The sequence below is a fragment of the Equus caballus genome, chromosome 12 (genome assembly GCF_041296265.1).
Source record: "Equus caballus isolate H_3958 breed thoroughbred chromosome 12, TB-T2T, whole genome shotgun sequence".
In the NCBI taxonomy this organism is placed as follows: domain Eukaryota; kingdom Metazoa; phylum Chordata; class Mammalia; order Perissodactyla; family Equidae; genus Equus; species Equus caballus.
Window position 1 is genome coordinate 32,571,519 of NC_091695.1, and position 12,402 is coordinate 32,583,920.

General features: G+C 40.6%; 1 protein-coding gene across 1 annotated transcript in view; it reads left to right on the plus strand.

Moving 5' to 3' along the window:
- Positions 1-12,402, plus strand: part of LOC138916685 (liprin-alpha-1-like) — a 122,648-nt gene that overhangs the window by 99,891 nt on the left and 10,355 nt on the right. Inside the window, exons 22-23 of the mRNA XM_070229823.1 lie at positions 4,436-4,611; positions 4,696-4,793. Of these exons, the coding sequence (XP_070085924.1) occupies positions 4,436-4,611; positions 4,696-4,793 (274 nt within the window). The remainder of the gene's footprint in view (positions 1-4,435; positions 4,612-4,695; positions 4,794-12,402) is intronic.

The window sequence follows — 12,402 nt, forward strand, 5'->3', positions numbered from 1 at the left end:
CTTTCTTACTAATGGAATTCTCAGAAATTAAGCCTCTTCTTGCTTAATGTACTTTTCCGTTTTCAGCTCCCCAGCTCTTCAGCTCACAAAAAGCTGCCACACGTGTCTTGCAGCCTTCCTCTGAGACAGCTCGACTAACACAGCCGTGTCCCTGCCTGTGACCCCACCAGCGTTGCTGTGTGACATGCCGCACTTTAGAGGGACCCGCACAGCCGCGCGGTGTGAGCAGGCGGCGTCTCCCGAGGCTCTTGCTGAGGGCAGAGCGCTCAGGGTCCTCACGGGATCGTTGTATGTCTGAAAAGAATCAGGATAGTTTCAAATCAGAATTTTCCTGAGTACAAGTTGTTGGTTGAAATGCCACTTTCCCTCTGTTTGTATTCCCAACGTAAAGCCAATTCTCTCTCTCTTTGTAACAAAAGAAGAGAGAAGCTATAATATGATGGTGTGAGCCCTCTGCTCCTGATTTGGGCCTTCTGTGCTGCTACGCCAGATAAATATCCTCATTAATGATTTAACCTGGTCAGATAGCTCTTTACAAGGCCACTAATGACCATCAGTGAATTAAAAAGGGTGCATTTCGTAATTACTTAAATGTCGGTGTATTTCACACTAGGAAGCAGAACTTTGTCAGCACTTGAGTAGGAAATTCCCTGTGTCAGGGGCACGAGGTGTAAATTAAATAAGCAGAATGTTTGCTCTCTGCAGTAGAAATGCAAACACGGGTGAGCTGTGCCCGCGGCAGCAGAGTTAGCCAACACTCAGTGTTCCTAGTAAGCAAGAGCTGCTCTCGCTGTCGCCTCCCCCAGATGAGAGGAGTGAAGAGGCTTCCTGGGCTCTGTGAGGCCGCCCGGTCTGCTGAGGGCCGCGGTCACACAGTGTTCCTCTCCTGTGCCCTTACCTCGTGGCCAGCTCTGAAGCCGAGGGGAGGTTCAAGGTTTCCTCGGGCCCTCAGGAAGAAAGCATCAAGGTGTGGTGAGAGCCGTGGGTGCCTTCATTTAGCAAGTGGCACATGTGGGCTGTCTGTGGGAGGCTGTGCTGCTTGCTGCAGACACAGGAGTGAGCGGGACAGCCACAGTCCCTGCCGCCGGCCCTCACAGTTTACAGAGATCACAGAAGTGTGTTTGTGATCATTTCAGTGGTGGATTAGCAGGCCCTGGCCAGTGGCTGCCTCTTCTGGCCCAGGTGTTGTCCGATGATGGAGATCCGTGTCAAGGGCTTTTTCAGAAGGCTCTGATGGCGGCCCGGGAGATGGAGGGCTCCCTGGACTGGGCCTGATCCTCAGTCGCTGACCTACGTTATCTGACGCTGACCACTTAAGAAGTGTGACTAGAGTGTATGATGAGTAAACAAAAAGGAGGAGGGTTCCGCTTCCATGGAATTCTCTTATTTAGAAATCTTTGCGTTGTGTGCCCATTTAAGAATACGTAATCACAGGCAGGGAAATGAGACCAGATGCTCATGCGTAAGTCTCAGGCATATGAGATGAGAGTAAGGTTTGAAAGAGTGAAAAACATGACAGTGTGATGATTTCCCGAAAATGTTTGATGTTTTTCCCACTCATGGTTGCTTAGAGAAAATAGTGAAAATGTTTTTTTCTGTTCGAATTTGAGCATTCTTGTTGGAGTGTGAGTCATTTCTTCCAGCTTGGTTGGTGTAAGTGATAAATTAGACCAGAGGCCGTGTTTTCAAGGCAGAGCACGGTGGTAGTTGAGAGGGACTGTGTCCAGGGATTCCGTGATGGGACTGCAGAAGGCCTGCGGGCGCAGCTGGTCTCGGACAGAGGGGCAGCGAGTGCCTTTTTTGGATATGTCTGTAGATACATATAATGTGTGTGCTTATTTTTCATTGTACAAAGCTTGGCTGTGTTCTGTTAGATTTATCCCTAAGGATTTCATGACTTTGATGACATTGTGAATGGCATTTTGTAAATTTCAGTTTCCAGTTCACTTCTAGTATTTAGAAGCACAGCTCGTGTTTGTGTCCTGGCCTTGTGTCCTGCCGCTTTGCTAAGCTCGCTGTAGTTCTCACAGCCAGTTTGTAGGTGCATTTTCTATGTTGCTAATCAGGTCATCTGCAAATAAAGACAGGTTTTTTTTTTCCAATTCCTATGCTTTTGATTTCTTTTTCTTGCCTTGTTACCGTGGCTAGGAGTTCCACCGCAGCGCTGAATAAAATTAGTGAGAGCAGACCCTTTGTTCCTGATCTCAGGAAGAATACATTGTCTTTCACCTTTAAGTGTGATGTCAGCCCTGTGTTTGCTGTAGATGCCCCTTATCAGGTTGAGGCCGTTTTCTTCCATTGCTAGATTGCTGAGATTTCCATAAATGAATGGTGAATTTTGTCAAATGCCTTTTCTGCATCTTTTGAGATGATATAGTGGTATTTCTTTTGAATCCATTGATAGGATGAATGTCATTGATTTTTCAAATGTTGACCCAACCTTATGTTCCTAGGATGAACCTCACTTGTCGTGATAGCTTATTCTTTTAATTTATTATTGATTTAATTTGCTCATATTTTGTCGAGGAATTTTGCATCTGTGTCTATGAGAGATACTGGTCTGTAGTTTTCTTGTAATGTGTTTGTCTGGTTTTGGTATCAGGATAGTGCTGGCTTCATAGGATGAGTTAGGCATTTCTTCTCCATTTTTTTGGAATAATAGTGTAGAATTGTTATTTTTTCCATAAATATTTGGTAAGATTCACCAGTGAAGACATTTAAGGTAAAGATTTTATGTGTGAGAGAAAGTTTATAACTGCAAATTTGAGTCCTGATAAGATACAACTTATCTCTTTCTTATGAGTTGCTCTCATAGATGATGTCTTTTGCCCATTTTATCTAAGTTGCTTACAGTTGTTCACAGTTTTCCCTTTCAGTGTCTATGTCCTATAGTGTGTCCCCTCTTTCATTCTTGATATTGGTAATGTACGTCTTTTCTTTTTTCTTAGTCACTCTGTCTAGGGCTTAGTCAATTTTACTGATCTTTATGAAGAACCAGATTTTAGTTTCATAGTTTTATTTTTCTTGTTTCTGTTTCATTGATTTCTGCTCTTTTATTTTCTTCCTTCTGCTTGCTGTGGATTTCATTTGTTCTTCTTTTTCAAGTTTTTTAAGGTAGAATCTTACATTGTTGTTTTGAGACCTTCCTTCATTTACGACATAAGTGTTTAATACTATAAATTTCCCTCAAGACACTGCTTTAGCCATGTCCTACAATTTTTGAATAGATTGTGTTTCACTTTCATTCAGTTAGAAATATTTTCCCATTTCTCTTGTTTTCTTCTTTGGCACGTGGGTTATTTAGCCGTATGCTAATTTCCAAATACTTGAGAATTTTCTAGATATCTTTTTATTATTGATTTCTAATTTAATTCTGTTGAGGTCAGAGAACATAGTTTGTATGATTTCAGTCCCTTTAGATCTGTTGAGATTTGTCTTGGAGAATCCCATACGCACTTGAAATGAACGTATTCTGCTATTATTGGGTGGGGTGTTCCACGAAACGTCACTTAGGTCAAGCTGGTCAATAGTGTTGTTTAAGGCTTCTGGATCCTTACTGAGGGGGTCTGTCTGCCTGTTTTGGCTTCTTTGTTCAATCAGTGACTGAGTCAGAGGAGGGTTGAGGTCTTGTGACTGTAACTGTGGATTTTTCTGTTTCTCCTTTCAGTTCTGTCAGTTGTTGTCTTGCTTCTCTCTTCTTTTAAAACTATTTTTCGGTTCACTTTTTTTTTAAGATTTTATTTTTCCTTTTTCTCCCCAAAGTCCCCTGGTATGTAATTGTATGTTTTTAGTTGTGGGTCCTTCTAGTTGGGGCATGTGGGACGCCACCTCAACATGGCTTGATGAGCAGTGTCATATCCAGGCCCAGGATGCAAACCGGTGAAACCCTGGGCTGCTGAAGCGGAGTGCGCCAACGTAACCACTCAGCCACGGGGCCGGCCCCTTCAGTTCACTTTTTACACGGATTTTGAAATTAACAGATTTTTTGTTGAGGAAATTTGGAAAACAAAGTGTTAAAATTAAAACCAGCCACAGATATTTTTGTGTACAGTTGGATTGATCCTTCAAACTTGTTCATGAGTCGTGATCATTCTTTGTTGTTATAGTATTATACACAAAAATTACTTCAGAAAGATCATGTGTTATCAGCTACATTTTTATTGTGGTTGGGGAAATAGGTTAAATTTATAAACACGAATGAGTCATAGGTTTTCAGTGGTATAATACCTTCTGTTAAATTTCTACTGACAAATTTAAAAGGTAGTACATAGGAGATCAAATTATTTTGAAATGATAAAGAACAGTGTTGTCATTCATTTAAGCTTTAAGGATATGTAATAGGTTAAAAATCCAGTTTAAAGATTATTTAAACTGCCCTTGTGACCTCTTGGGTGTTCTTTTTCCTGAACTGATCGTACTTGCTTGTTGAAAGCAGACGCTCGCCTACGGGGACATGAACCATGATTGGATCGGGAACGAGTGGCTGCCCAGCCTGGGCCTCCCGCAATACCGCAGCTACTTCATGGAGTGCCTGGTGGACGCGCGCATGCTGGCCTATCTCACCAAGAAGGACCTGCGCGGGCAGCTGAAGATGGCGGACAGCTTCCACAGGTCAGTCGTTGCACACAGTTCCTGCTCGTTGGCTAGGAGGCTTTTGACTGTTTCCATCTGTAATTTTGTTTCTTTTGTAAATAGAAAGAGCTTCCAGTGTGGAATTATGTGCCTGCGAAGGCTGAATTATGACCGGAAAGAACTGGAAAGAAAAAGAGAAGAAAGCCAGAATGAAATAAAAGGCTAGTACATTACGTTTAATTGATTTAGCGTATTTCTGCTTCCCAGTCTATTAGCAGCCTAAGTGATTTCCTAGTTTCTTTAAATTAAAAAAAATATTTTTTTTATTGTGGTCATAATAGTTTATAGCATTGTGAAATTTCAGTTGTACATTAATATTTGTCAGACACCACGTGAGTGTGCCGCTTCGCCCCTTGTGGCCACCTTCCACACCCCTTGCCCCTTGTAACCACTAAATTGTTCTCTTTGTCCGTAAGTTTGATTATCTTCTACATAGGAGTGAAATCATCCAGTGTTTGTCTTTCTCCATTTGGCTTATTTCGCTTCACAGGATGCCCTCAAGGTCCATCCATGTGGTTGCGAATGGGACGATTACATCTTTTTTTTTATGGCTGAGTAGTATTCCATTGTGTATTTATATACCCCATACTCTTTATCCAATCATCCGTCGATGGGCACTTGGGCTGCTTCCACATCTTGGCTATTGTGAATAATGCTGCCATGAACATGGGGTACATAAGTCTCTTTGAATTGTGGATTTCAGTTTTTTTTGATAAATACCCAGTAGTGGGTTAGCTGGGTTGTATGGAATTTCTATTTTTAATTTTTTGAGAAATCTCCGTACTGTTTTCTGCAGTGGCTGCACCAGTTTGCATTCCCACCAGCAGTGGATGAGGGTTCCCTTTTCTCTACAACCTCTCCAACGCTTGTTGTTTTTTGTCTTGGTGATTATAGCCATTCTAATGGGTGTAAGATATCTAAGTGTAGTTTTTTGCTTTTTAGGTTTTTTTTTAAAGACGGGCACCTGAGCTAACATCTGTTGCCAATCTTTTTTTTCTTTTTTCCCCTTCTTCTTCTCCCCAAAGCCTGCCAGTACATAGTTGTATCCTCCAGTTGCACGTCCTTCTGTCTGTGCTATGTGGGGTACCACCTCAGCATGGCTTGATGAGCGGTGCCATATCTCCACCCAGGATCTGAACCAGCGAAACCCTGGGCCTCTAAAGCGGGGCATGCGAACTTAACCACTCGGCCACGGCCCCGGCCCCTAAATGTAGTTTTGATTTGCATTTCCCTGATGATTAGTGATGTTGAGCATCTTTTCATGTGCCTATTGGCCATCCAGCTATCTTCTTTGGAAAAATGTCTGTTCGTATCCTCTGCCTACTTTTTGATTGGGTTGTTTGTTTTTTTTGTTGTTCATTTGTGTGAGTTGTTTCTATATTATGGAGATTAACTCCTTGTCGGATATATGATTTGCAAATATTTTCTCCCATTTGGTGGGTTGTTTTTTCATTTTAATCTTGATTTCCTTTGACTTCCAGAAGCTCTTTAGTCTGATGAAGTCCCACTTGTTTCTTTTTTCCTTTTGTTTTCCTTGTCTGGGTAGACATGGTATTCAGTAAGATCCTTTTAAGTGTGATGTCAAAGAGTGGACTGCCTGTATTTTCTTCCAGAAGTTTTATGGTTTCAGCTCTTACCTTCAAGTCTCTGGTCCATTTTGAGTCTATTTTTGTGTATGGAGAAAGGTAGTGGTCTACTTTCGTTGTTTTGCATGTGGCTGTCCAGTTTTCCCAGCACCATTTATTGAAGAGGCTTTCCTTTCTCCATTGTATATTCTTAGCTCCTTTGCCGAAGATTAGCTGTCTGTAGATGTGTGGTTTTATTTCTGGGCTTTCGGTTCTCTTCCATTGATCTGTGTGCCTGTTTTTGTACCAGTACCATGCTGTTTTGATCACTATGGGTCTGTAGTACGTTTTGAAGTCAGGCACTGTGATGCTCCAGCTTTGTTGTTCTTTCTCAGGATTGCTTTGGCTATTCAGGGTCTTTTGTTGACCCATGTGAATTTTAAGATTCTTTGTTCTATGAAGAATGTCATTGGGATTCTGATTGGGATTCCGTTGAATCTATAGATTGCTTTAGGTAGAATGGACTTTTTTTTTTCTTTTAGGAAGATCAGCCCTGAGCTAACTACTGCCAATCCTCTTCTTTTTGCTGAGAAAGACTGGCCCTGAGCTAACATCCATGCCCATCTTCCTCTACTTTGTATGTGGGATGCCTTCCACAGCATGGCTTTTGCCAAGCAGTGCCCCGTCCGCACCCAGGATCCGAACCGGTGGACCCCGGGCTGCTGAGAAGCAGAACGTGCGCACTTAACCGCTGCACCACCGGGCCGGCCCCTAGAATGGACATTTTAACTATGCTTATTCTTCCAAATCCATGTGCATGGAATATCTTCCCATTTCTTTTGTCATTATTGATTTCTTTCAGTGATGTCTTATAGTTTTCCTTGTATAGATCTTTTTATTTTTTATTTTTTTATCGCAGTAACATTTGATTATAACATTATATAACTTTCAGATGTACATCATAGCATGTTTCAAATTCTATGTAGATTCCATCATGTTCACCACCCAAAGACTAATTACAAGCCATCACCACACACGTGTGCTTAATCACCCCTTTCACCCTCCCCCTATTAAATTTATTCCTGGGTATTTTTTTTTCATGTTGTGAGATTTTTTACTTTATTTTATTTTTTAAAAAAATTTTTATTGAGTTAATGATAGGTTACAATCTTGTGAAATTTCAGTTATGTATTATCGTCTGTCAGTCGTGTTGTAGGTGCAACCCTTCACCCTTTGTGCCCACCCCCCACCCCCCCTTCCCCTGGTAGCCACTAATCTGTTCTCTTTGCCCACAGGTTTAAATTCCTCATAGGAGTGGAGTCACACAGAGATTGTCTTGTCTATCTGGCTTATTTCACTTAACATAATTCCCTCAAGGTCCATCCATGTTGTTGCAAATGGGACGATTTTGTTCTTTTTTACGGCTGAGTAGTATTCCATTGTATATATGTACCACATCTTCTTTATCCAGTCATCTGTTGATGGGCACTTAGGTCGCTTCCATGTCTTGGCTATTGTAAATAATGCTGCAGTGAACATTGGGGTGCATAGGACTTTTGGAATTGCTGACTTCAAGCTCTTTGGATAGATACCCAGTAGTGGGATGGCTGGATCGTATGGTAGTTCTATTTTTAATTTTTTGAGGAATCTCCATACTGTTTTCCATAGTGGCTGCACCAGTTTGCATTCCCGCCAGCAGTGTATGAGGGTTCCTTTTTCTCCACAACCTCTCCAACATTTATCACTATTTGTTTCAGTTATTTTTGTCACTCTAATGGGTGTAAGGTAATATCTTAGTGTAGTTTTGATTTGCACTTCCCTGATGATCAGCGATGATGAGCGTCTTTTCATGTGCCTATTGGCCATCCGTATATCTTCTTGGGAGAAATGTCTGTTCCTGTCTCCTGTCCATTTTTTGATCGGGTTGTTTAATTTTTTGTTGTTGAGTTGTGTGAGTTCTTCATCTGTTATGGATATTAAGCCTTTGTCAGATGTATTACTTGGAAATGTTTTTTCCCAGTTAGTGGGTTGTTTTTTTGTTTCACTCCTGTTTTCCCTTGCCTTGAAGAAGCGCTTTCGTCTGATGAAGTCCCATTTGTTTATTCTTTCTATTGTTTCCCTTCTCTGAGAAGACATGGTGTCCGAAAAGATCCCTTTAATACTGATGTCAAAGAGTGTACTTCCTATATTTTCTTCTAGAAGCCTTATGGTTTCAGGTCTTACCTTTAGGTCTTTGATCCATTTTGAGTTCATTTTGGTGAATGGTGAAAAAGAATGGTCCAATTTTCATTCTTTTACATGTGGCTTTCCAGTTTTCCCAGCGCCGTTTATTGAAGAGACTTTCTTTTCTCCATTGTAGGCCCTCAGCTCCTTTGTCGAAGATTAGCTGTCCATAGATGTGTGGTTTTATTTCTGCGCTTTCAGTTCTGTTCCATGGATCTGTGCACCTGTTTTTGTACCAGTACCATGCTGTTTTGATTACTGTAGCTTTGTGGTATGTTTTGAAGTCAGGGATTGTGATGCCTCCAGCTTTGTTCTTCTTTCTCAGGATTGCTTTAGCAATTCAGGGTCTTTTGTTGTCCCATATGAATTTTAGGATTCTTTGTTCTATTTCTGTAAAGATGTCATTGGGATTCTGATTGGGATGGCGTTGAATCTGTAGATTGCTTTAGGTAGAGTGGATATTTTAACTGTGTTTATTCTTCCAATCCATGTGCATGGAATGTCTTTCCATCTCTTTATGTCGTCATCCATTTCTTTCAGAAAAGCCTTGTAATTTTCATTGTATAGGTCTTTCACTTCCTTAGTTAAATTCACCCTGAGGTATGTTCTTCTTTTTGTTGCGATTATGAATGGTATTGTGTTCTTGAGTTCTTTTTCTGTTAGTTTGTTATTAGAGTATAGAAATGCTACTGATTTATGTAAATTGATTTTATATCCTGCTACTTTGCTGTAGTTGTTGATTACTTCTAAAAGTTTTCCAATGGATTCTTTGGGGTTTTCTATGTATAAGATCACGTCGTCTGCAAATAGCGAGAGTTTCACTTCTTCCGCCCCATTTGGATTCCTTTTATTCCTTTTTCTTGCCTGATTGCTCTGGCCAGGACCTCCAGTACTATGCTGAATAAGAGTGGTGATAGAGGGCATCCTTGTCTCGTTCCGGTTCTCAGGGGGATGGTGCTCAGTTTTTGCCCATTGAGTACGATGTTGGCTGTGGGTTTGTCATCTATGGCCTTTATTGTGTTGAGGTAGTTCCCGTCTATCCCCATTTTGTTGAGTTTTTATCATAAATGGCTGTTGGATCTTGTCAAATGCTTTCTCTGCATCTATTGAGATGATCATGTGGTTTTTATTCCTCAGTTTGTTGATGTGGTGTATCACATTGATTGATTTGCAGATGCTGAACCATCCCTGTGTCCCTGGTATGAATCCCACCTGATCATGATGTAGGATCCTTTTGATGAATTACTGTATTCTGGTTGCCAAAATTTTGTTGAGAATTTTTGCATCTGTGTTCATCAGCGGTATTGGCCTGTAGTTCTTTTTCGTGCTGTCCTTGTCAGGCTTTGGTATCAGCATGATGTTGGCCTCGTAGAATGTGTTAGGAAGTGTTCCATCCTCCCTAATTTTTTGGAATAGCTTGAAAAGGATAGGTATTAAATCCTCTCTGAAAGTTTGGTAAAATTCCCCAGGAAAGCCATCTGGTCCTGGGGGTTTATTCTTTGGGTGCTTTTGATGGCTGTTTCAGTCTCTTTGCTTGTGACTGGTCTGTTCAGATTGTCTCCTCCTTCTTGAGAGAGCTTTGGGAGATTGTAGGAGTCCAAGAATTTATCCATTTCCTGTAGGTTATCCATTTTGCTGGCATATAGTTTTTGCGTAGTATTCTCTTATAATCCATTGTATTTCTGTGGAGTCTGTTGTTATTTCTCCTCTTTCATTTCTGATTTTGTTTATTTGAGCTTTCTCTCTTTTTTTCTTTGTAAGTCTGGCTAGGAGTTTGTCAATTTTATTTACCTTCTCAAAGAACAAGCTCTTTGTTTCATTAATCCTTTCTACTGCCTTTTTTGTTTCAATACCATTTATTTCTGCTCTGATTTTTATTATTTCTCTCCTTCTGCTGACTTTTGGCTTTGTTTGTTCTTCTTTCTCTAATTCAGTTAGGTGTAGTTTAAGATTGCTGATTTTCTGGTTTGTTAAGATGTCCCTGAATGGCGATGAATTTTCCTCTTAATAGAGCTTTTACTGCATCCCATATGAGTTGGTATAGCATGCTATCATTTTCATTTGTCTCCAGGTATTTTTGGATTTCTTCTTTAATTTCTTCCATGATCCATTGCTTGTTCAATAGCGTATTGTTTAGTCTCCACATCCTTGTGCCTTTCTCAGCTTCTTCCTTGTAATTAATTTCTAGCCTTATAACATTATGATCGGAGAAGATGCTCGTTATTATTTCAATTTTTTTAAATTTGTAGAGGCTTGCCTTGTTTCCCAACCTATGGTCTATCCTTGAGAATGTTCCATGCACGCTTGAGAAGAATGTGTATTCTGCTGTTTTTGGATGAAGCATTCTATATGTATCTATGAAGTCCCACTGTTTTAGCTTTTCGTTTAGCTCCACTGTTTCTCTGTTGATTTCCTGTCTGGATGATCTATCCATTGATGTGAGTGTGGTGTTGAGGTCCCCTACTATTTTTGTGTTATTTTTGATATCTTCTTTTAGGTTTGTTATTAGTTACTTTATGAACTTTGGTGCTCCTGTGTTGGGGGCATAGATATTTATAAGCGTTATTTCTTCTTGATGAAGTGTCCCTCTGATCATTATATATTGGCCCTCTATGTCTCTCTTTACCTGCCTTATCTTGAAGTCTGTTTTGTCTGATATAAGCATTGCGACCCCTGCTTTCTTTTGTTTGCTATTGGCTTGGAGTGTTGTCTTCCACCCCTTCACTCTGAGCCTGTGTTTGTCCTTGGAGCTGAGGTGTGTTTCCTGGAGGCAACAAATTGTTGGATCTCGTTCTTTAATCTATTTTGCCACTCTGTGTCTTTTTATTGGCGAGTTCAGTCCGTTTACGTTGAGGGTGAGTATTGATGCATGAGGGCTTAATGCTGTCATTCTGTTGCTCATTTTCCGGTTTTCCTGTGTTTCCTTTGTTTCTTGTCCTGTGTGTTTTAGCCTACCCATTGACTTCTGCAGTTTCTTAGGCTGGGTTTCTTAGATTTTTCCTTATTTATGTTTTATGTTTCTGTTCTGTTTTTCAGTTTAGTGGCTACCCTGAAGTTTGTATTCAGAATCTCGTGTATAACATAGTCCATTTTCTGGTGGTCTCTTACTTCCTTAGCCTAGATTGTTTCAGTCCCTTTCCTCCTCCCCTCCGAAATTATTATTTTCATCTCTTATTCCAACTTGTGTTGTGAGTTTGTGGTTAGAGTGATAAGATTATCTTTGCTTTGGTGATTTCCTTCCCTTTATCCTAATGCTATAGTTGAATATTTGCTATCCTATTTAGCTTCTGTCTATTTGTCTCCCTACTCTGTGTTTTGTGACCCCTTACTCCCTTTTTTTCTTTTTTCAGGTATGAGAGCCTTCTTGAGTGAAGGTCCTGTGACTACGAAGTCCCTTAGCTTTTGTTTGTCTGGAAAAGATTTAATTTCTCCCTCCTATCTGAAGGATATTTTTCCTGGATAGAGTATTCTTGGCTGAAGATTTTTATCCTTTAAAGTTTTGAATATGTCACTCCAATCTCTCCTAGCTTGTAAGGTTTCTGTCGAGAAATCCGCTGAAGGTCTGATAGGGGTTCCTTTGTAGGTTCTTTTCTTCTGCCTTGCTGCCCTGAGTATTCTTTCTCTGTCCTTCATTTTTGCCATTTTTACTACTATGTACCTTGCAGTAGGTCTTTTTACATTGACAAATGTAGGAGATCTGAAAGCTTCCTCCACACACATTTCTCTCTCAATCCCTAGATTTGGGAAGTTCTCTTCTCTGATTTCGTTGAGCACACTTTCTGCTCCATTTTCCTTTTCCACGCCCTCAGGAATTCCGATGATTCTTAAGTTGCATTTTCTCATTGAGTCAGCTATTTCTCTGAGCTTTTCTTCAGTTTTTTTAATTCTTAGTTGTCTTTCTTCCTCTGTCTGGAGCCATTCAGCCTGTCTTTGATTATGCTAGTTTGCTCCTCTATGGTGTCTACACGGGCATTCAGGGAAT